Here is a 25,510-nt window from a genome sequence, read left to right as displayed (position 1 = left end):
TTTGCTGACAGGGGTAAAAATAAAGCAGTTTTTTTTTTTTTTTTTAAAGATCACAGTTATGATTGGGGTTTATTAGAGCTGCCCATGAAATATCCATGTGGGTATATCAGACAAGCAAGTGGATCAATTTAGATCTAGTGCTTAGTAGAGAAGTCTAGGCTGATGATATAAACTGGGAGTCATAAGATATAGATGGTATTTCAAGCTGTTAGAATGGATGAGGCCATCAAGAGAGAGCATAGAATAAGAAGAAAAGAGCATTCAGGACTAAGCCCTGAGAAACACCAACATTTAGGAATAAGGTAAAAGACAGAGATTGTGTGGGAGTGGCCTCAGGATTAATAGGAAACCCGGGAGCATGTAGGACCATGGAATCCAAGGGAAGAAAGAGAGTACTTGAAGAAGACAGTAGTCACCTGTATTAAATACCACTGAGCAATCCGTGAAGGTACCAGTCAAGAAGAATCCTTTGGATTTTACAAAATGGGGAGCTTATCAACAGCCATTTCAGTGGATTAGTGTAAATGAGAGCTACCTAAGAATGTATGAGAACTAATGGAGTAGATAGACACAGCATGTGTAGAAAGGTCTGGAATCTTGACTATTAAAAAGACCGAAAAATATGATTGTAGCTAAAGGGCTTATGTGCAAGGAGGCTCTTGGTTACTTTTAAGACGATAACTGGAAATGTTTGGTCCTGATGGAATGACCCAATAGAGAGGGAAAGAGGGAAGGAATAGCAGATAGAGGGGCAGAGGGTCAGCTAGAAAAGCATATGTCTTGAGAAGCCAACTGTGGATGAGCTCCAGAGGGCCTGTGTCAAGGGCCTTTATGCTGTTTTCCATGGAGAAAAACTGAAGAGGTTTAAGCAGAGGATTGTTTGGACTGTTTCAATAGGTTAATTATTCTCTTATTATGGAGGATGGATTTGGAGAGGCTGAAAGCACAAAATCCATTAGAATGCCACTGTGGGAATTGAGGTTAGAGGCAGGGAACCTCTGGATAAAGTTGAGAGGAGTAGAGAGCATGGAGATAGAACCAAGAGAGAAAATCAGAAGAGTGTGATGATTGGATGTGGGGAGGTAATTGAGGATGAGTCCCATGTTTTTGGACTGGGATGATGTTCGTGATTTTAGGGTGGTTTTCCTGGTGTCTTTATTTGTGCATGGTGAATATCCATTGTCCACATAATGAGTGATTAAAATCAGAACACAATTTTGGTTTACTTTCTCTGGAACTTCTAGCTGTTTCCAGAAATCAAATGGGAGGCTGCTCTGGGTAATTTTTAAAGCATAATTTAAGTAAATCTTTTTTCAAGTAGTGGGTTTCAAGGGAAGGAAGAAAATGATCTCTCATGGGCTAGTCTCGTTTTCTAGAATTCATGTACTAGAAAGTTGAATTGAATTATAATTTGCTACTTCTGTCATTTCTTGCTGCTTAATTTAGGCTACTAGCTTTCAAGACATACTTGTGACCATCAAGGCCCCATGTTTTTTGCCCGCCCTTTGCTGTCGAGCAATGGCATGGTAGTCACTCTCTGCACAAGGGCATCGATTTGCTGCTTTCTGGCTCATCCCCATTTCCTAGAACAAAGTTATTTTCCATAACACGTAAGGCCCATATTCTTCAGCCTTGTCAAAGCTGCCAGACCTCAGTGGACCTTTTTTTATAAGGCTCTTTCCATATCCTATTGTATTGTCTGGACCATATCCAAATCCAGTTTTTAATTTCCTATTGGCTAAATTTTATTTTTTTCTTTAGGCCTTGCACCCCTCTCCTGTTTAATCCTGGCTTCTCTCCTCTGCTGTGAGAGAGACCTTAATCTCTTTTGGGCCAGCAGCCATGCCATTTTAAAATTCCTTTGGGCAGCTATTCAGCTGGTTTAACATTGTTCAATCCTACTTCTTGGCTGGGATTTACTGTCTCCTGGTCGGCTTCCGTTCCTCTCAGTAAGAAGTATGAAGTCTGCATTTCCCCTGAAGCAGGAACCCTCCATCCTTTCCAGTGTGAGCGCCACCCCCCACCCCCAAATCTTTGGGCTTTATTTTCCTAAGATTCTGGCACCAAATATTTAACCACTTGCAGTTGGTCAGGAAGCCCTGGACTGAAATGGTGTGTCATTTCTTTTTACAAAGAAATTGAGAGAGCAGCAATGCTAGACATGGCCATGGGATTTCCTGTGGCTGGAACAACTTAGGTGCTTGATGGGCCTTCTTTGCAAGGGTTCCCAGAAAAATAACCTCTTTAGGACCTACAGTACCTTGGATATTTAGGTTTCAAGTATGATGGTAATTGGTGTTCAGGCCTTGTTGAAGGGCAAGAGGAGAGGATACTGGGTCAGTGAGGGCCAAGTTAAAAAGTGTGTGTCCTGACTTCCATCTTTGTAGTGAAAAAACTCCAGTATGCTTGTTGGACTCACAGTTTGGTTCTGTTTGTCCTCTTGTCCTGGCCTTTTATAGCCATCACCGTGATGGGACGCAAGAGGCTCTGATGAGTAGAACCACACAAGAGGCTGTGGTGAGTAGAGCCACAAAAGTAGATTCAGAAGGTTGTTCCTACACTAGACTCTGTTCCTTTGCCAGCTCTGACTGGGTAACTTTGAGGCAAGCTACTTTGCCTCCCTAGGCCTCAGCTTTCTAGTTCTTTAAATGAAGGGGTTGAACTGAATAATCTTCAAAGTCCCTTCAAGTTGAGATGAACCCCATCATTCACATACAAAAGGTTTGATGACAGGAAGCCTTTTTCTTCTCAACCATGCAGTTGTGGAGATTTTCCAGTGAATGATCAGAACTGGGACCTGTTCCTGTCATCTGTCTTTCTAGAGTGTCCTGGCAGCAAAAGGCTCATTAGTGAGCTCTTTTTTCCAACAGGTAGTTGTGTCTTACTCAGAATAAAGAAAGAGAAAATCAATAAAACAAAGATAAAGATAGGACATGTTAAGAAAGAAGAAGCAGCACAACAAGCTGGCAACTGTGTTTGAGAGAAAGAAAACCAAATCATTTCATTGACAAAATATCCACAAATACTCCTTTCTCCCCACACCCATACTTGGAGGGATATAGTACAGAAAGTCTAATGGAATCCTTGACGTTTTATTAGGAATTTCATTGTTGAAGTCTGAATGTAGTTGTAATTTTCTGGTGGGTAAATAAGGTTTACCTTTTAGAAAATCATGCCTCTTTTCCGTTATTTGACCTTATTTCATAGTTCACTTTACCTAAGTGGGAAGGTGACACCATTTATACCTTTATTTGGGAATTTGAGGAATATGGTTGGAGTTCTGCTCTTACATATAAAATCCCCGATAATAATTAGTAGGTTTTGAAAAACTTCGGTCTTTTGATAAAATGTACCAAGTAAAAAGCATATGGACAAGGAAAATGGATCTACCAAATGGGTCAGAGGTTAAGATCTTCACAGTGTGGGCCTGTCCAGTCATTGACACTATTGCTACTTGAAAAACAAGCCACTGGTAGTTCCAGTCATCCAGAATGATGCTCTTTTTTCTCTTTCTGGCATTTATATTAATGTTGTTATTAGAGGATTCATGTCAGCGATCTAATCTCCTTGGTCTGTGTCATTCTTCCATGAATCCATATCCATAATATTTATATCTGCCTTGCTCTGTAAAATATTAATAGCAAAAACTCACACAAGAAATTAACAGTTCTTACAGGGGGCATAACTAATTCATCAGGGTTGCCAGTCAAGAAGTTTCTGGACAGTCATTTCTTTGTCATTCCTCTGGTAGACAGTATGAGTGGTGATAATGCCATTATGGCTTTTCCAGATGTCTAAGCAAAATTGGTTTCAGTAATTTAATAGAATGGCCATTCATGAAGCAAAGAGAAAACCTGTCTTATTAGCATCTTTCAAAATTGAGTTTCATATTCAAAAATCAACTTCAACAAAACAAGACGGCTTTCACTTGTCCATTTCATGAAACTTGCATCTTGGTAGGGCTTTTCTTCTAACATATTTTTATTTTTATAGAGTTGATCTTAATTATAGCCATTCCTGTTCACAGACAGGGCTAACAATGGAAAAATATCTCAGCGCTCACATCATCAAAGAGAGTTCTAATGAAATAATGTTGTTTTATACAGGTCATCAGAGAAGTAAAACAAATGTTGTCCTCTTATTAAGCTATTACCTCACCTCTTTGTTGAAAACATGAAACTGTGGAGAGTTAGAGTGTATCATTTTCATAAAATATTAGTTGCTGAAGAGCTCGTCTCCAGCAGGCATTCCACGTTATTTTTTCCTATTCATTCAAATCCAAAATATTGCTCATCTAAACTTTCTGTGTGTTAATCACTGGTACATTAAGTCTGAGACTGCAAGGCGCCCAGTAATTCACAACCATCTCAGGACTTGTTCACCTTAAGGTCACTTATTCAGTTCCCGAGCTGGTGGTCATTAACACGAAGTCATCATCTCCTGTAACTGCACAGGATTAGTAAAAAGGAAAGCAAGAGATTTTACTTCAAGAATCTGGACTGAAAAGCCACCAGATTTTTAGGCACTGGTTTTCTTTCCTCCCTCTTTACTATCTACAGTCTCATTGAAGTAGAGCACTAGGTTGTTGGTGAGAGCCTGTCGAAGGTTCTCCACCCCAAAAAGTGGCCCTGATCAGCGCAGCAATTGCACAGAATGCTCTGGGAGCAGAGAGGAGGGACCATGGAGTCTACTGTGTGGGAGGTGTCCCTTGGGGTGATTCCTGATCAGCCTGGAGGAGTTTCTGACCAAAGCGGATAATGGGGAGACTTTCTAGTAGAGGCGGGGCATGGCGGGGGGTGGTCCCATGTCACTGAGAAATGAAAGACCACGGGGTTTCAAGAAACTCTGGTATGCTGAGAGGGCTGGAGCATAAATTGGGAAGGAAGTGTTGGGCTAAGAACTCTGGCCAGATATTTAGCCAGGAGCCCAAGGAGGAAGGGTCCTCTGTACTCAGTCATGGAGAGTGGTTGGTGTCCTCTAGCTAAGAAGAGATAACTGAATATTCTGAGCAAGGGAGTCTCACTGACAGGTTTGCAGTTGTGGAGAATGGATGAGAGGGAGGGCAAAGCTGGGGATAAGAAGTATGGGGAGGATAGATAAGAGGGTATGATAGGGGAGGGACAGGGCTGAGGAGAGAGGGAGGCATGCCCCTAAGATTTCTGGCTGGGGTGACTGGTTGGAGTCTCTGATAAAGAGAATGTAGGAGAACTGAAGATGAGGAGAAGAGTGATAATAAGTTCATTTATCATGAAAATGTCCCGTAGTATCAAAGAGCTGGTTTTCAAAGGACAGAGGTCAACCTTTGAGAAAGACTGGGGAATCACCAGCATATAATTGGTAACGTGAAGGATTTCTGAGTTTCTTTCCAGCCCTTAAATTCTGTGGCTCAGCAAATAATCTTTTGGCAAATAACATTTCCGTAAGTCTAAAATTAACAGTGATCTGTGTTAAGTAATTTGATGATACTGTGTAGTTACTCTTACTGTTGTGATCAGTAAATAAATTGTAGCCTTATGCTGACATTGGAAAGCCATCAGAACAGACTTACTGCATATCATCTTTGTATTAGATCTTGCAGGAGAGATTCATTTTTTTAGATGTGAAATAACGTCACTGAGTTTTTGGTTTAAGTTGAAGTAAGAGATGGAGGTAAAAAAACAAGGATAGAAATCAGAGAGATTTGTCAGTAAGCTCAGGAAGTGTGGCTTAGGAGGAATACAGTGAATTTGGTTTTAGGCTTGATGAGTTTGAGATTATACCAGAAGATGAAATGGGAATGATTAAGAATAGGAAAGATCTTCTGGCTAGAGATGAAGCTTCGGAATTCCTTCCAGGGATGATGGTAATTGAAGTCCAGATTGTCTGGAAAGGGTGGAACAAAGCAACACTGAGGAAGCAGCAGGTCCTAGGGAGGCCCAAGCCCTGGCAGACCCACCTTCAGGCTGCAAAAGGGTCAGGTCCAGCCAAAGCAGTTAAAAGTCAAACAAGAATTGGAGCATCCAGGTGGCGCAGTCAGTTAAGCATCCAACTTCGTTCAGATCATGATCTCGCAGTTCATGAGTTCGAGCTCTGTGTCAGACTCTGTGCTGACAGCTCAGAGCCTGGAGCCTGCTTCGGCTTCTGTGTCTCCCTCTCTTTCTGCACCTCCCCCGTGCATTCTCTGTCTCTCTCTCAAAAATAAACATTAAAAAATTTTAAAAGTCAAACAATATTTCAAACAAAAAGTCAAATAATATTTCACTGTGGGATATGAAAGAGAGAGTTGAAGGTGGCAGCTGGCCAGCCTTGGAGGTCAAGGATGATGGTGATGACCGACTGGAAAATGACCATCAACTTTACTGACAGGTCAGCCTTTGGTGGCCTTTCTCAGAGGAGCTTCTTTGAATAAAGAGGGAGAAAGTGAGTTTGTAGGTCATGAAGGAAGAGGAGGAGAACTAATAGTGATAATAATGGTTGGCCTATATTTTATGCTTCCCGTCACATGCCAGGCTATGTTATAAGCACTTTATACATGTTATTTTGTTGAGTCCTCACAGTAATTTTAGGACTATACCAATATCACTGGTAGTAGTATGGTTACCACTTGTTTTTACTGATGAGATAGGTGAGGAGCAAAGGCAGTGCGTGTAGATAGTTCTTTTGAGACATTTTGCAGCAATAGAATGAATGGAAAAGCACAGTAGGTGACATCATCAATAAGTTAATGCTTTTCCAAGAGCTTTTAATATGTTTTTCTTTAATTTAACATTTTTTTAATGTTTGTTTATTTTTGAGAGAGAGAGAGAGAACGAGCGTAGCGGGGGAGGGGCAGAGAGAGACGGAGACAGAATCCGAAGCAGGCTCCAGGGCTCTGAGCTGTCAGCACAGAGCCTGATATGGGGCTTGAACCCACAAGCTGTGATATCATGACCTGAGCCGAAGTCGGACGCTCAACCGACTGAGCCACCCAGGCGCCCCTGAAATTTTAACATTTTTGAAGTCCGTGAGGGTAGAAGTAACTGAGGATGCTTCAGGTAGGACTAGAGGGAGGAGAGACTGGTAAGGAGGGGAGAAAGAGCTTTGGCCTTGAAAGGAGAAGGGACAGCTTTGTTTGTGTAGAGAAAATTAAGAAAAGTGGGTAGTCACTTATTTTTTACAATTCAAAAGTGATACAGTCTCTGAACTTACTCTTGATTATGTTAGAAAATGAGGGAAGGAGGTGAGACAGCCACCAAATAATTATTGCATTCATCTCTTTCTTCTAGAACATTTCTTGACTCGGAGTTAACAAATTTAGAAAGAGCAGGGGTGCCTGGCTGGCTCATTGGAAAAATTGCTCAACTCTTGATCTCAGGGTCGTGAATTCAAGCCCCATGTTGGGTGCAGAGATTACTTAAATTAAAACTTTAAAGAAAAGTGAAGAAGAGGAAAGTTCAGTGTTTTTAACTCCTCCAAACTAAATTCTGTCAAGGGCTGCGTATCATTTTTTTTAACCATTTGCCATCTTCCCATGTATTTGGATGCAGTAATTGCATTTTCTTAATTGTTTCTCCAAAAGCCTATATTTGGGGACCATGTAATCCAGAGGCAGAAAGGACAGAACCCAACAGATGGAAATGTGGAGTGTGGCTGTAACAGGGAGAAGGGAGATAAGAACAAAAGGGAGAAGTAAATTAGTCACTGTAACGATAAAAAAGTGTATCTCAAAGTCTGTTTATAAGGTTATAATTGAGACATCACTTTTATGAGAACATTTTTATTGGGGAAAAAAGGCTCAGGACCACTACCATCATGTTTATAGAGAACACAGTGAATTTACAAGTCGGCCACTGCTAGTTAGTTGGAGCAGATTGATGCTTAGGACCTGAAGTGACTCTAACTTGGTGACAGCAGATATTCTCTTGTGAATAAGTCAAGACCGGCTGGTTACGCTGCTGAACTCATCAGATTCTCTGTCTTCCTCCCCCTCCTCCCACTCCTTCTCTCCTCCCTTCCTGGGAATGCTGTTGAGACTTGACCAAGGTCATCTGTAGGGTTGAGTGAGAAACAGCCAGGCAGGTCAGGGCTTCTGTCGGCCCCACCTCCTCAGATAGAACTGTGAGCATGGGCCACGATCCAAAAAGGTGACCACACTTTCACGTATTTCCCTTGTAGGGTAGTATACTGTCCTTGGAAATAAAGGGTAGAAAACATGTAGAAAATATGACCATGGCAATTACAGCAGTCATTTCCATTTGAAAACATTTCCTGAGGCAAAGTAAATGTTTTCTCACAGAGCCCAACATTTGTCTATGAAGACATTTTCATCAAAACATTTTATTGATATGTAAAATGTTTTAAAAGTTCATTCTGTGTAAACGTGATCATCTCATGCTAACCGGGGTGTGCTGAGCACCTCTGTCTATCCATTAATATCTGGTGTTTGTCAGTCTGTGCTTTGTGTCTGATGTCAGATGTCTTTTTTGCAGATATTGATGAATGTGTAAACAACACTGTTTGTGACAGTCACGGGTTTTGTGACAATACGGCTGGCTCCTTCCGCTGCCTCTGTTATCAGGGCTTTCAGGCCCCACAGGATGGGCAAGGGTGTGTGGGTGAGTTTTTAGATTTCTTTCCCCAACGTGTTTCACATCCCCTCTCCCCCACTTAAATGTAATCAACACCAGGAGAGGTTGTAATAAACAAGGTAATTTGGGCAGAATTCATCATCATTTGATTTTGTCACACAATTTTGGGGATGCGCAGAAGGATGGCTTCTGAAATTGTTCAGGACATTAAGAACTAGAGAAGTAGGGCTTGGAATTTCACATATATTAAAAAAGAACATCTGTTGAAACTCAGCTGCGGGTTCGGAGCCCTTCTGGAAGAGTCCCTCCTGCACAGGAAATAGTCTGGTGTGTGGTGTAGCTTGTCTGTCTTCAAGATGTACCTCCTTAGGCGGTGTATTTAAGGAAAAGTGTTGGCAAGAGTTTCATTTTCCAGGAATGACACCCGTAAAATGATGCTTCGGATTGTGCAACTATATTTCTTTGGTCTGTCTGGGATTGATGGAGCTGGAAGGAATCTTGAATATCATCAGATGTCCTAGAACAGGGTCCAGCCCATGCTCAGATAGACAACATATTTCATATTTCATTTTCTGATCACCTCTGATTTTTTTAATTAAAAAAAATTTTTTTTTAGATTTATTTATTTTTGAGAGACAGTGAGACAGAGCATGAGCAGGGGAGGGACAGAGAGAGGAGACACAGAATCTGAAACAGGCTCCAGGCTGCGAGCTGCCAGCACAGAGCCCGACACAGGGCTCAAACCCACGAACCGTGAGATCATGGCCTGAGTCAAAGTCAGACACTTAACTGAGTGAGCCACCCAGCCGCCCCAGCTCTGAGTTCCTTAAATAGCGTTCATTGGGAAACATTTGCAATTAGAACCATTAAATGAGAAAGAAGATAGGTTAAATTCAGAACATCACAATCAGACTTTTTCTTTACCCTACTCTGTTCATTTTCATAGCAGATAATGTCTGAGGAGGAGTTAGCAACTTCTTAGTTTGAACATCTGCAATTAAAAGCATTAATTCATTTCCTGTGCAGATGAAACAGGGAAAGCAGAGTCGATTTGGAGGTTTAGTGATGAAATCACTCACTTGAGTAGTCACGGCTTTTAAACCAGCACTGTCATAATTGCTAGTTCCAACTCCAACTTTAATCTCCTTTGCGCTAAAATACAGGCAATAAAAATTGTGTAAATATTTTGACTAAACAGGTCCTGTGATCTGGCTCCCACTTCTCAGCATCACCGCCTCCTTCTGCACCTTTTAAAACCACTTGTGGTTGCCCATGCAACTGTGAAGTCACTGGGCTGTTGTTTGCTCCTTTTGCCGGGAAGGGAAGAGCCTCCCGACCTCCCCTTGCTTGCCTGGGCTCATCCCACTTACTCCTGAAGATATTTTCACTCTTCTCCCAGACACTGTCCCTGCTCCATCATCTCTCTCAAGCTCAGCTCTGACCCCTCCTTCTGCTTCCAGCATACCTTCAGCAGGTGCAGTCATAGTACTTACACACTTTAGGGGGAATTGTCTGTCTGTGTGTCCTGCCTCAGCCACCTTCCCCAAGGCCTCAAGATCCTGTGGTTGAGAGCCTTGTCTGTCTCCCCTGCCCGGGACTAATGTTTGGCCTATTGTGTGTGCGCAGTAAATTTTAACTGTTGCATGATGAGATATATTAGGTGTCGGGCCACTGACATCACGCAGCTCCTGAGCCCCCGATTAATGTTCACTTCTAACCAGTCAGATGAGTGCACCAAACCCATCTTGACATGTCATTTCAGCCTACAAAACACCACCGTTAGAGAAGGAATATTTGGTATCATTTTATTGGGCTTCAGAGGTGTCATTTGCTCATTCACTCTCAAGAATATTAACTGAGCACCTAATATATGTACTTCATGCTGGGTGTTCTGTAGAATTTAAGAGTTGAATCAGCCCTGAGACCAAAATTTGGCCATGCTGTTTCCTCTTCTTGGATCCTTCCTGCACCCTCACTTCCCCCAAATCCCCACCAGCTCTGCTTATTACCCACTCATCCTTCATTTGGAACTTGGCTCCAATATCCTTTCCCTAACCCACCCCTTCACTTAAGGTCCAGTGCTCCATCTGTTGTGGCCTGTGAGATGATCTGGTTGACTTCCCTGACTTGACTGTAAGCTCCATGAAGACAGGAGTCAGGCCATCATTTCCCCAGTGCCTGGCCCAGCGACACAAACTAGAAAATATTTTTGGATTGAGTAAATTCATTCTGGTGGGGGAGATCTCAATAGTCGTGTAAATGATACATGCTAGAAAGTAGAAAGTTCCACTTGACATTTACCAAATTGATAAGTATGAACTGGCACATTTCTAAAGTCAATTTTTCTGGTCTAAATTATGACTGTCTGGGTTGATTAAATATGCCAACTCTCTGCTTTCCTTCATGTTATAATACCTTTTCATAAGCAAAACCCAGCTTATTAGGTTTATATCTGTTTATATACAAAGTGAAATGGAAAACTGAGGTAATTATCCAAATAAGTCAAGATACATAAACTTTTTGTCCAATTAACTGGGTATAGCAGGTGAAAATAAGATCTTTTCCCCTGAATGATTTGGGTAATTTCTCAAATATTTAACTTTGTATAAACCATCTCAGAGCACGCTCATGAAAGCTGATGTTTGTACATGTTTAATGCATAAAATACATGAGCATTTCAGATGTCAAGTCAGGTACTTTGTTGAATTGGACATTCATTAATAAAATTTCTTTGAAAGATACCAGGTAAAAGGTAGTATTGGGCAAGGTCAGACATTAGGATTAGCCTTTTTTTAGGGCTATGTGTTTGTATAATATCGAATAAAATGTACTCATTAGTAGATTCTTGGACTTGTTTTAATTAAGTATAAAGTCCAGATGAAAAACACTTAGCAAAATAGAAATTACACTGTGGAACACCCACAGAATTTTTAGAGGCACGGTCAGTGATAAGTTATTGGAACACTTTGTTTCATGCGAATGATTAATGTATGCTGGCGAATATTTACAGGGGTCTTTCCTTTATTCCCCAAAGGGATACACAACCTGAATTCTGGTTGTAGAATTATGGACATCTTGGCGGCTAGAGAACTGTATTTTTAGTTATATGAGTAGATTTAAAGCAAATTTTTTAATGAATGTATGAAATGTTATTTCTGAAGTGCCAGTTTTGCTAATATTCCTTGAATTTAAAACTGAGAGTACATTGTCATTTCATTTAAGACCTCATTATGTCAAAAAGTCGAGGAAGAGAAAGTTACATGGTCAGAGTGTACATGCAATGCTTGATTCCTTTAAAGAGGAATTGGAATTTGGAAACGTTGCTTTGTGTTTTCACAGTCCTTTTACACAAACCAAACTGTGCAGCCTGGCCTTTAGGAGCCCCTTCCCCAGAATACTAGAAGGGTTTGATTGCTCCCTGGGGACCATTTGTGACCAGTGGCCACCATGAGCCCTGGCGCAGCTGGTAAAACAGAGAGCTGTCAGGGGTGAGGCACACATCTGACTTGATCTGTGCTCCCTTTTCCAGATGTGAACGAATGCGAGCTGCTCAGTGGGGTATGTGGTGAAGCCTTCTGTGAAAATGTGGAAGGGTCCTTCCTTTGTGTGTGTGCTGATGAAAACCAGGAATACAGCCCCATGACCGGGGAGTGTCGCTCCCGGGCCTCGGGAGGTAAGTCACAGTGGCTCCTCCTGGGGACTTGTACCTACACTGGTTTGGGCCAAACACTCTGGGAGTGAGGTAAGAAATAACCGAATGTTCTGGCACACTGCTGTCTCTGGAAGCTTCCATGCTTTTTCCGAGCCTGCCTTATCAGTGAATTAGGATGTGGTCAGTGACAACTCTGAGCTAGATGGCCTCTCTTGTGCTTTCCAACCCAGAGACGCCATGTGTAGGGTAAAGGATCCAAAATGATGAGAACATTCACTGGGAATTGCTTAAAACTCAGAGAGAGCCATCAGCGCAGGGTTTAATATGGCATCATCTCATTAGGTTGCATAATCTTTCTTTCTTGGCCCTTGGAGAAACGTGTCTTGACACTTCTCTAAATTAAAAGCAACATATAGGCCTCTCAGGATCTACAAAGACTTCCACTTGGAATACTTAAGGTGTTTTTTCAGAAATTGGCCCAGAGAGTGGCTGTGTTTGCGTTCATTTAAAATTTGATTTAGTCTGTGTCGTCAGGGCACGAATTGAAATGGAGAACTGATGGGTTTCCAGATAAATTAATCAACTTCCAGATCACTCTCTTAGTTTGTGCCATGTAGCTATAGCCTGGTTATATTTTAACGAAAGCAAAAGACCAAATGATCATTTGAGAGCCAAATAAAATGAAACATTGGCCATTTGACTTTCTTGCTCAATCTCGGTTGTTTCTATCCATGTGTCTAAGAGTGCTCTCACTACTTCTCAACAGGGCACACTTGTTCTGTATGAAATAACCATCTTTGCAAGTAAAAGGAAATGCAATTTAAAAATATCTTCACGTACACCTATTCTTCTTGTTAGATATAGAGGGGAAGGGTACAGAATTACAGAATTACACAAAAAGACAATACAATGTGTAATTCAAAAACACTGTCTGTGAGGGGGAAGAGGTGATGTATTGCTGGAGGGAGGGGTTATTCCTCGTTCTAGTGACCACCTCTGTGACACATGAGCTGTAGAGAGAACACTTTTCATCTTAGTTGTTCCTAAAATAGCAAAAACAAACACACAGGTAAAAACCTGGCTGGCCCATAATGCGATTGGTTAAGTAACTGCCTTTTCCTATTTGTCTTTAGTTCCGTAGAGGAGTGCCTCGCCCATGGTATGATGGTGAATTTATAGTATTTGACTGAAAGATTATAGTATTATAGCATCATTATTGTAGTAGAGTATAGTGTACTATATTATAGTATTGTAGTATTTGACTGAAATAATTCACATATCATCATATTGTACACTCATTAAATGATTCCTACGAATGTTACGTAGTCCAGATAAATGCATATAGTACAATGTTAAGTCACAAAATGGACTGTTCCAGTGATTACAGTATGTGGCAGGAGGGAAGAGGAGGACACATAAAATAGATAATTATTGGAATTAATGGAAATTTTAGCCTTTTATTTTATTTTCTAAATTTCTTATACTACCTCAAATTGGAATAACCATGGTGGTCTGCGATTTTCCAGCTGTGTAAGCTTGGGCATATCATTCCACATTTATGAGGTTTGGTTTTCTCACTTGTAAAATAGAAAGGTTTTGTTTACCTCACAGAATTTTATGATTTAAAAAAAAATCCTATATGTAAAAGGCATTTGTTAATGGCAGAGTACTATATGAAGTATTAAAATAGTAAGCTATGATCCAAATACTTAAGGGATATCTATTTCTCATCCTTTTATGATCTTTTCTGAAATGGTGGACCTTTTTAACTATGTTTTTTCCTAGATAGGTATTTTTTTGCTGGAATGTTTCAGCAACATCAGGGAATGGTTCATTCACTTCACGTAGATTCAGTTTACGTAAATATCAAGGAATGGTTCATTCACTTCACGTAGATTCAGTTTAGGTAAATGTCTGGGATCCTAAAGTTTGTTCATTTCTTTTTTTGGAGATTAATAGTACCTTAATAGGATCGTGAGACCATCTGAATCATATTTGGTGAACTGGAGTAGTTCATCATAAATGGCTTCTTAGGGACGCCTGCGTGGTGTAGTTGGTTCAACATCTGACTCGTGATTTTGGCTCAGGTCATGATTTCACGGTTTATGGGTTCAAGCCCCGCCATCAGGCTCTGCACTGATGGTGTAGAGCTTTCCTGGGGTTCTTTCTCACTCCCTTTCTCTCTACCCTCTCTCTTTCAAGATCTCAAATAAATAAACTTGAAAAAAATTTTTTTTAACTGCTGCTTAAAACTGTACAGTGATTCATTTTGTAAGCTTTGTTCCTCATCTCCTGTTTTTAAGCTTTTCTTTAATTAAGTCCCTAACATTTGCTTTGCCTTTTTTCCTCCCTTAGAGTCCTCGCTCTCATCGACTGACTGACTCTTTCTGGAAAGTTCTTCCAGTCAGAATTCACTAAGTACTGTCCTGCGTTTTTAAAGAACTTGGTTTTGAATACTCAGCTTCATAAAGCTGCCAATAGATACATAGTTTCTCCTTCCTCTTTGTATCTAATCTTTTCTTTTATGGTTTCTTACATATTTTCCCCATAGTTCTCTGGCTTCTGCTAAATATTATACATACCCAGTTGTTTTTATTGGTCCATGTCAGTATAATCTGACTAATTTATCTTGTTTCTGGCAGCTCTACCATACCTCAATCTGCAGAGTTCCTGGCGAACTGTAACTGATTATATGCAGCCTTCAGATTGTCTACGATGATATCTTCATCTGAGCAATTCTCTGTCAGGGTCCTGAGAGGCAGGCCAGCTGTCAACTGCAGTAGGAGACTTCTCTGCCCGACTTGAGCAGGGCTGTTTAATTGACCTGCCGTTTGAAAAGGCATTTGAAGCTAGGAATCCTGGAAAAGATAATATAGTTTCTAAATATTTAAATTTTCACTTAAAGCGTATCAATGTACATTCATTTGCCAATCTTTGAAGGAGGGCCGAGAACTTGTTTTGAGTACAAGTCCACTCTTAAGAGTCCTGCATGGCTTGTCTTGCATAAACTACATTACGCATGATCTCCACCACCTACTTTAAAGGGAGAAAGAATTTAAAGGCCTTTGCCAAGTACGTGAGTGTAAAATTCCTCTAGATTTTTATCGTTTTTCTCAACTTTTGTGTAGTTGTCTTTTTTTAACATTTATTTTTGAGAGAGAGAGGCAGAGACAGAGCATGAGCAGGGGAGGGGCAGAGAGAGAGGGAGACACAGAATCTGAAGCAGGCTCCGGGCTCCGAGCTGTGAGCACAGAACCTGATGCAGGGCTCGAACTCACAAACTGGAAGATCATGACCTGAGCCAAAGTCGGATGCTTAACTGACTGATCCACCCAGGCGCCCCTACAGTTGTCTTATCCACACCTAATTTGATAGCGTTCCATTTACTGAATCAACTTTAGTCTTTAACTTGTTCTATAAACAACTCCTCGCAATTCATACTTTATTGGTGTATATACTGTTTAATTATGTAATTACAGTAATTAATACACTGGCACAGAATGTTTGAGAATAATCACAGATGAGTCTTGGTCAGCATACAGCTCAGCATGTGAGAGCAGGAAATGTGTGCTTCTGCCCAAGAGCAGCTTCCTGGCTGTGAGCATTCCACCTGCTGTGGGCACAGGCCTGGGTGCCTTTCAGAGGGCAAGAGAACATTGGTTAACGCAACAAGTTGGTTAAATGGGGGCCATCTAGAAGAGTTTGTATCCTGCTCCAATCAAAGGATCTGCCGTTACACAGAACAAAACTTTTTATACCAAATTTAAGTGAGGGTTTTTAACAAAGATTCAGAATAATTTCACTATATACATTCTAGACCAACAGCTCTGATCTCATCCTTCCTGAAAAGTAATTTGGAAAGGAAAGATGAATTTGCAAGAAAGATGAATTTTACTAAGCTGCTAAATTTCCCCAGGTCGGAGGGGATCCCACCAATGAGCAGTAGCACAATCCACAGTGGTATCGTACTGAGGACAGAACAGGAGCCAAGGGGTGATGTCAGGAAGGCAGATTGCAGATCAGTGCACAGAATTTTCCAATAACTAAGGATAGGTAATGGTCATGAAATTATGGGTGTTTCCCTAGACGTGTCCCAAAACAAGTGGGATACCCACTGGTCGAAGGGTACCCCCTTCCCAGCAGGGTATTGTACCAGGTAGCCTTTATGGTACTTTTGAATTTTAATGTCCTAGGGTTTTTGTTTCTAAACTACTTCTTGGCTCCCACCTAATATTTTTTAGGTCTGGTCTAATGGTTTTCACTGCCTGGGCCTTTGGCCACTGATTTACATTGTTGTACATTGCCTAAAAGCACCTGCAACAGAAAGAACTAAAAAATGTCCATGCCACTCATCACGTGTAAGAGGGTATGGATATGAAATATAGCCTGATGCTTTTATTTTCTCAGTGCCTGTGATAATTGCTCCATAAAAACTTTATGTCCTCGGGCACTCTAAAAGAAGCAGTAAATATGTGGTCTTGGCAACTGCAGCCTTCAAGCCTTACCCACAAAATGCTGCTCTCTGTCTTGATTGGTGCACAGAGGAGACTCTGGGGTAGGAACAGAGCTTATTTTTAAAACAGAAGGTATAAGGAAAAGAACACAAAAAAGATATGTTATAATCGAGGCAGGTGTTCCTCACTTGAAGAAAAGCAAATAAACAAGATCAGAAATTATACAACATAAACTGGAGTGATTATTTGCATTATAGAAGAATTGTTCTTTATGCAGTTTATTGCAGCGTTTTCTTAAATATCCATTTTTCTCTAATGTATTTGAGAGCTTATTCTCACATCACAAGGTAGAGCCTAGGCTTCTACAACTAGGAAGCACCTTCATGGTTTTCTAGCCCAGCTCCTGTATTTACCTGTCAGGAAGCCAAGGCCCAAGGAGAAACTCTGAATGCTCTTCTTAGGGTCCCACAGCTAGGGCTGTGCGGGAACCTAACCCTGGGATCTTTTCCACTTTGCCATTCCCCTTCTTGAGGCCGAGGACCCCATGACTCCAACCTCTAAAAATTGGCTTCCTGGGGCACCTGGGTGGCTCAGTTGGTCCGGCCGTTAGTTTTGGCTCAGGCCGTGATCTCTGGGTTCATAGGATCGGGCCCCATGTGGGGCTCTGTAACAGGAGTGCAAAGCCTGCTTGGGATTCTCTCTCCCCCTCTCTCTCTACCCCTCCCCTGCTCACACTCTCTGTCTCTCTCTCAAAATAAATAAATAAACGTTTTTTTTTAAACTGGCTTTCTTTTTGAAAAAAAATAATGCATGTGATTTTATTTAAAACAATGCATATTCTTCTCAGAAAATTGGCTTATACAAAAATATATCAAAAATGAAAATCCCCCACAGTGGCACCACCCAGGAATAATCTCTGTCACTGTGCTGGCCTTCAGATTCTTTGATGAGGACCTCCAGGCTCCACCTACCTCCACAGAACTGTCCCCCATTTGATCCAGGGCCCCCAGGCTTGTCTGCACAGAGCGCCTTTCCCTTGGGCCAGTGGAGAGCACCTACATGCTAAAGCCATTCGTCTCGCTGCTCATTCCTTCTTGTGAAACAACTGACCGTGGTTTCCCGTCTTCCCTCCTCCTGCTTTCCTTCTGATTGATTTAGGACATTCTTTCCCCCATCCTCCTCCCTCTTGCTCTGGTCTTTTTCTTTCTCGTTTCCAGACTCTTTTTCCTCAGCCCATTCCTTAAGTAATAATGTCCCGGGGAGTTGCATGTTTAGGCCTCTTTTTACTCTCTGTTCTTCTGTTGGGATATTTAATCGTCTTCTCTGAGTCAACTCTTACTTACGTGATACAGCCTGCCAAGTATCTTCTGCCTCCGCCTCTGTCCACAGAGCCACACTCCTATTTCCAGCTGCCTATTGCCCTTTCTCCCAGGGTGTCTTGTCAGTGTATCTGCCTGAAATTATCCCCAAACCAAATTCATTACCATCCCTTCTCCAATCTGTGTTCACTCATTAATTGCCAAACATCAGTCCTGGAAATCCTGACATCACACCTTAATTTTTCTCCCCATTCATCCAAGCCTCCAGAACATTCTGCCAATTCTATCTCAACAGTGTCCTTCAGCTCTCCCTGCTCCTGTGTTACCACTGCCCTGGGCCAGTCCTTCAGCAGCTCTTACCTGGACCATGGCGGTAGCTTCCTGACTTCCCTCCATCCCCTCCCACCGATTCCTCTTCCTCGCTGTTGCCACCATTGATGTTTTCAAAACATGAATCTGGTTTTATATTTATTTTTATTCAAGATTTTATTTAAATTCCGGTTCGTTAACATTCAGTGCAACACTAGTGTCAGGTGTAGGATATAGTGATTGATCACCACCTACAACACCCAGTGCTCATCACAAGTTTTAGCTGCTTATCGCTGCCTACAGCGTGAAGTCCAAAGCCACTGGCAGGGCGGCAGGACCCTTATACTCTGCCTTACTCATCTTTGCGTCCCCTGTAACCTTGCTCACTACCTCACCTATGGCAGACACTCACTACCTCTTGAATCAAACTGCATCTCGACATTCAAGAGTGTATCCCCTCTGTATTTATGGTGTCATTCCCAGCTAGTTCTGTAGAATTAAGTACTGATTCGTTTTATCAGAGATAGATTGGAGGCCACACTTGAATGAGGAATGATCTATTTATACTTCCTTGTAGGGCGGATGGTTCCTTCATGTGTTTCGGTTAAATAACAAGTAGAACAGAAGAATGAAAGCGTTTCCCTGCTGTCAAGGGACACGTGTAAATCATCCTCCTGATTCTGACAATTGAACTCAAAGAGCATCCTTGTTCTCCTCCTAGAGAGGTCCGCTACAGGTTTTATGTACGTACATATTTTTTTAAAGGCAGGAAACCACATATAATATCATTGAACTGTTACATTTGGCGGAGTAGGGTTTTTTTTTTATGTGTTTAGTTAACCTGTAAAATAAATTAACATTGAGACAGTTTTTTAAAAATAATTTCTGATTAGAAAAAAAGACCTTCGATAGGAAAAAAAAATGAAAGACAGTGAGAGCATAGTATTTAAAATGCAAACATTGTAAAATGCCATAAAACTCCTGAGGTCTTACTGTGTATTTGTAATGGATCTATACTATAAATGTAGGTAAGGCTAGGGAGAACATACTCATTTGTTGGGGGGGGGGGGAGTTGAATCAGGTTTCTTCCCATGTTCAAAGAGCATAGAAGAATTTACTAATTACCAAACTGTGCTTTCACTTTTATGAAATTTTTTACTTGCTATATATAAGATGTAAAATAACATGAGTTTTTAAGTGAGGAGATGTCCGTGTTTGAATGAACTGATGGCAGTTGATCTAAGTGACAGACTCCAACTGGATATGAACCATTGCATGTTCTTGAGACAGGAGATGCCCACACTGGTGCGGCAGCAGTCATTTGGGGCCCTGGCATTTGCTATAAATATGGCCCAACGAGGAGGGGTTGGTACATTTCCTTTAAACATTTCCTGATATTTTACCTGTCACCTCAGATGTGGCGTTACTGTCCCAGTCATCTTCACACGCCCTCACAATGCATCTCTGACAGCGTTTTGCCACGACGCTTGCTGCTGTGGCATCCGGCCTCTTCTCTGTCTCCACGGGCGCCACCTGCTCACATGTCTCTGCGTGTCACACCCGTTTTTCTTTCTCCATGGAACGTCCTTCTTCTTTCAGGAGCCTCCTCTTTCACCCCGGTCTTGTTCTGACATTCCCGGTGTCCAGTACTGTCTCCATGAATCACAGGCTTTCTCTCCCCCACCCCCCCCAGCCTCAGCCTGTTGTTATCTCAGGCTCGCTTCCCTTGTTCTCTTCTGTTCCTTTGCTGGAAAAAGAAACAAAAACAAAGAACCTTCATTCAACCTGGCTGGTATTTATTGCCTGCCTTTTAAGTTGAGGCCATGAGGTGAGTCTCAGAGAGTGGCATCGTCCTCTACCCAGTGCCTAAATCAGGAACACGGCTGTCGCTTGTTGCATGACAGCGCCTCCTGGGCTCTCTGTCACCTTCAGTGACTTCCTTCGCAGACCACCACTCCCCTCACCCCGCTCTGCCCAGACCTGAATACAGTCGTCCTTTTTATTCCTCCTCATCCCTGTCCACCTTATCTCCTGTCCAGTTTCTCTAAAGTTATTTTTGAAGAAGTTGGTTCACATGTCAGCTCTCCAGGCAGCCTTCTGTGGTAGCCCTGCCCACCCTATCCCTGTGGAGTGTGGCTTAGGTGCTTTACTCTTGCTCCCTGAGCATTGTCACAGCCTGACTCCCCCATCTGCTTGACTTAAGGACAGGAACTGGGTGGAGGAGTCCTCTTCCAAGTGCTTTTTCTCTTATGCTTGGCTTTCTAATCTTTTGACTTGGTCCATATCTTTACCATCTGTTCCCATTCTCCCTTTTTCCTTGCATTCATTCCTGTTCAGCCCACTCCTATTGTCCGTGCTTGTTTTCTGAAACTCAGCAATGGCTGTCTCCTGAATTCCACCTAAAAGACACACACTTTCAGGACATCTGGAGGGCTCAGTTGGTTAAGCATCTGACTCTTGATTTCGGCTCAGGTGATGGTCTCATGGCTTGTGGGGTCAAGTCTCAAATGGGGCTCTGTGCTGACAGTGCAGAGCCCGCTTGGGATTCTGTCTCTCCCTCCCTCTTTCACTTGTTCTCAAACTCGTTCTTGCATTCTCACTTTCTCTCAAAATAAATAAACTTGAAAAACACACACGCTTTTTATTTTTCAAGTCTTGGAGAAAACTAGGAAAAAAAGGAAATATATGAATTTTCAAGTTCTCTTTTATTCCTTCTTAGAATATTATGCTAAAAATTCTTTTCCCATAAAAAACAGGAGTTGGGGTGCCTAGGTGGCTCAGTGGGTTAAGCGTCTGATTTCAGCTCAGGTATCAGGCTCTGTACTCACAGCTCAGGGCCTGAAACCTGCTTCGAATTCTGGGTCTCCCTTGGTCTCCCTCTCTCTCTGCCCCTCCCCTGCTTGTGCTCTGTCTCTCTCCCTCTCAAAAATAAACAAACATTAAAAAAATAATGAAAAACAATAAAAAACATGAGTTGGTGTGAAACATTAGTGCCTATGGTGATTTTAAAATAAAAAATGGAATAAAGCTTTGTGAATGATTGAGTTGAAAGTAATTTACTGAACATCACCAGGGTTAGAGTTATATAAATTGATGCCTTTTTAGGACTCTAGCAGGTGTTTTACTTGGAGGCATTGTTTGCTCATAGGTATTTGCTCATGGGTCTTTGGTCATTGTCGTAAACCTGACTGTCCCAGAAAGGTATGAAGAAGATTAGCTCATAAAAGCCTTCAGAATACTTTGCAAATGGAAATTGAAACACAGGGGCCCATTTAGAATGCTTGTGTCTCCCTTAATTAGAAAAATGTTGCAGATTTCCTCAACCTGACAGCAAGGCTAAGATTAGACCGAAGGAAACCATCCTCTAAATGAACACCACATTTTCTTCTTTCTGAGGAACCAAGAGAGAAGATGTTTCTAGAAAGTGCTCTTCATAAGTGGCACCGTATGACTCAATCCATGACTTTCTCTTCAGAGCCAGGGAACATGATTATACTCTATGTGACCTGGTGGCTAAACTCTATACCAGCAAGGATTATCTGCTGTCCCCTCCCCATTTGTCTCAAAGAAGTGAAAAAATAAATAAATAAAACAAATTCATGCTAGTTGAGATGCTAAGAAGCTGAGCCCCATAGAAGAGGTTTTGGGAAGGCAACAGGCATGAGACATTGGACCCAACCTAAATTGTCTCTTCTGGAAAGTAAGGATGCTTTGTAACCTGCACATACTGTTTCATGGAGTTGCTCTGTGGATCACAAGAAAGGGCCTCTGTAAAAATTGTTTCAGAAACATGTGTAAAAGTTCAAAAAACTCACTTCTTACCATCTTCCATACCCTAGGATTAGACTATGCAAATTGCTGTTTATACATAGATGTGATTCCAACCTCTTAATAAAATTGAAAAATCAAATCCGAAGATACCGGAGGAGAGGTAGTATATTTCTTAGAAGTCTGTGGCATGAGGTATGTAGTATGGCTCATGTTACTCATAAACTCTTTAATAAAAATAAAATTTATTCTTTTTAATGCCTGGCACTTTACTATCCATTGATTAGATCTTTTAAAATTGCTTGGCAATTTAACCATTCTTCCTGTGGCAGCAAGTGACCTAAACTCATAGAGATTCTTTAAAGAAATCACATTGCATTGTGTTTACTGATGAGTTTTCCCCCCCAGTGGAAAAATGCTCTAGGAAGTTAATTATTTAAAGGTTAGAAAGATAGGGAAATTGCTGTTGTTTCACAAATGACCTTTGTGGACTGGTTTTTTTGAAAAGAATTTGCATCTCTTTCCAAACACAGATGAGGGCCTGACTAACCCCCAATTTCAGCTGTATAAACATTGAGCTTTCAAACTGCTGGGATAAAAAACAAAACTTGTAACAACCGATGTAAAACCTGAATAACAGGATGATATTACTGGTTGTCTCCCTTATGCAAAAACTTGTGAGTTTCCTTCCAAAAAAGAAAAAGAAAAAGATAATTTTATTTCTTAGTTTATGTGCTATGAATATAACAAACATTGTAGAAAACAGGCCTAGGTGTGTGTGTGTGTGTGTGTGTGTGTGTGTGTGTGTGTGTGTATATATATATACGTATATATATATATACACGTGTATGTATATACACGTGTATATATATATATAAGTTTTTGTCTCCTACCTAAGCCTCTGGTGTCTGATTACTTAGGAATATAGCAGTTTTCATGATGCCCTACTGTATAGTATTCCATGTTGTAAGAAATGCAATGACATACTTACAACTTGGAACGCAAGAAGAAAACAATTATTCAGCCCTCTCTTTGCACAGACTGTAAACTTGATTGACAAGCTAATTACGCTGCTGATTTGATTTGTATTTCCAAATGCATACGTTAATAGCTGTACTTTTAGGTCAACTGAATAAAATGAGCAAAATCATGAGTAATGGGCTGCCAATTAATTTACAAGTGTTGGGGGAAAGTTATAAAATTTTCTGCAAGACTCATGGTGGATTTTAATAATAACTTCAAATGCCCTTTTCCCAAAGAGTTCTGTTTATAAGAGCTTGGAGCCCCTCGTAAAGAGAAGGAAGCTGTGGTTGACTGCTCTCTGCGTGTGGGCACAACACATTTCTGTCTTTTGCACACTTGAAAGCTAGAAGAGATGAGGGCTGTGGCAAGTTTTATCTGATTTCACATCCAAGGAAATGGACTTACAACCACCTCATAATCTGTTGTAGAAATCAGCATTTCCTCTTTTTCCTGGACCTGTATTCAAGGTTGGAATTTGCCATCAGCTATTGACACTGACTTAGAATCCAGCCTGAAATCTAACAGCCACAATCAAGTGTGAAAGGGATCTTCTACATTCTCATTGATGTTCTGTGTTTTGAGAGTAATATGTACATCGGAGTTTTGTTTGCCATTTTGCTTGTTTTCCTTGCCCTAGGAGGAAAGAAAGGGTAGTCGCTTTTCTGATAGAATTTTGTGGAATTCTATTTTAGGAACACTTTTGCTAAGTGGCGTATTAATCTAGTCCTTACAGTCAATCTGACCCTGCCAAAATAAGTATATAGGGCACTATTGTGAAAATAACTCCTTAAACCTTCCTAATTAATTGTGCACCAGCTGCAAAACAAAGGTAGGTGTTGACATTCAGGTCTTATCCTCACTGGCAAATGTTTTCCCTTTGTCCTTGTAGTTTCTTCGTATCTAAGAAGCGTTCTAATGAAAATATTTCATTGAAATTAATCTAAGTAATTGTCATAGCAGTAGTCAGCTTTTTATTTGATATAGCATAAAATAAAAACTATTAATAAGTCCTAACTGGATCATACACAGTAACTGAACTCTGCAGCATATGGTGGAGAAGAGATTAGACCACTTTACAAGCCTACTCTCAAAATACTGACCTTTTTTTAAGTTTTATTTATTTATCTTGAGAGAGAAGGTGGGGGAGGAGCAGAGAGAGAGGTAGAGAGAGAGAATCCTGAGCAGACTCCGCACTGTCACCACAGAACCAGATGTGGGCTCAAACCTATGAACTGTGAGATCATGACCTGAGCCAAAATCAAGAGTCAGCCTTAAGCAACGGAGCCACCCAGGCGCCCCCAAATACAGTACTTCTAAAAGCTTTTAAAAGCACAGTCTTGTTCATAGGCTATAAATCTGATGGGATTAAATCATTTATAGTATTATCTGAAAGTAAGTGAATTTTGTTCTCATTGTTTGTATTCTCTCATATTACTTTGTCTTTTATCACAGAGGGTTAAACTGAGTCTGTTGGAAAATATATTCCTCTAGAACACACATGAGCCAGGACTAGAACCGAGCCTTGAAATTCTTCCCCAAGGCTTAGCTGGCACTCATTGTTTCATTCAAAGTCCTATATTTGCAGCATTTCAAGTAGACTTTCAGTAACAAAAGGTTATTTTACAGATTTGGGGTTATTGCAGTGTTTTCCTGGTTATTATACTCTGCCTTGTACTGTTCAGAAAAGATTGGGGCATTGTTGATTCAAATAACCACCTAAGAGTTAAATATTTTGTGTGGCCCCACATCTCTGGTCAAATGTTGGGGAAAATTTTCATTGATTTAAGTAGGTGTTATAGCTCACATAGAATGGGCCTATGTTTGGCAAGAAAGCAGATATGGAAACTCTTCTCACGGCCAAATTTATAGGAGTATAGCAATTGGTTTAATGTAAAAGAAAATGATTTTGACAGATTTACACTCTTGGGGTGTGTTAGAAATGTATCAAAATTCCGGATTCCAGTGCATTTTTATCTTGAAGTGGAAGGACCCACACCTGAAGCAGAAGGCCGTTTTGTGTAAATGAAATGCCGCTGGCACCCTCCCCCACCCCCGTCTATCTCTTTATTATTGTGTTTTCCGCTCTGTTGTGATACCCATCTGGTGTGTCCTAGAGGGCCCCTTTTCACTCTCTCCACTCTCTTTAGACTTAGATGATGATCAACCCAAAGAAGAAAAGAAAGAATGCTACTATAATCTAAACGATGCCAGTCTCTGCGATAATGTGCTGGCCCCCAATGTCACCAAACAAGAGTGCTGCTGTACCTCCGGTGCTGGCTGGGGAGACAACTGTGAGATCTTCCCTTGCCCTGTCGTGGGGACTGGTAAGGACCAGCTGAGCAGTGTGTTCACACTTGGGTTGGGTCCCGTGGTGTTCAGGGCCTTGGAAGCTTCTCATTTTGGTTGCTGCATTGAAGCCTTGAAAGGATGACATTGACT

The 25,510-nt window shown here is 41.2% G+C and overlaps 1 protein-coding gene across 9 annotated transcripts in view; it reads left to right on the top strand.

The window, feature by feature from the left end:
* LTBP1 (latent transforming growth factor beta binding protein 1) overlaps positions 1–25,510 on the top strand; it is a 397,389-nt gene that overhangs the window by 340,639 nt on the left and 31,240 nt on the right. For 5 of the 9 annotated variants that reach the window (XM_027033527.2, XM_027033526.2, XM_027033523.2 and 2 more), the window contains 3 exons: positions 8,448–8,573; positions 12,076–12,219; positions 25,219–25,395. In XM_027033527.2, the coding sequence (XP_026889328.2) occupies positions 8,448–8,573; positions 12,076–12,219; positions 25,219–25,395 (447 nt within the window). The remainder of the gene's footprint in view (positions 1–8,447; positions 8,574–12,075; positions 12,220–25,218; positions 25,396–25,510) is intronic. The other 4 variants (XM_027033525.2, XM_027033533.2, XM_027033531.2 and 1 more) reach the window with 2 other exon arrangements.

The sequence above is a fragment of the Acinonyx jubatus genome, chromosome A3, assembly GCF_027475565.1.
Source record: "Acinonyx jubatus isolate Ajub_Pintada_27869175 chromosome A3, VMU_Ajub_asm_v1.0, whole genome shotgun sequence".
Classification (NCBI taxonomy): Eukaryota; Metazoa; Chordata; class Mammalia; order Carnivora; family Felidae; genus Acinonyx; species Acinonyx jubatus.
The sequence above is the reverse complement of the archived record's forward strand: the minus strand, read 5'-3'. Positions and strand labels throughout refer to the sequence as shown.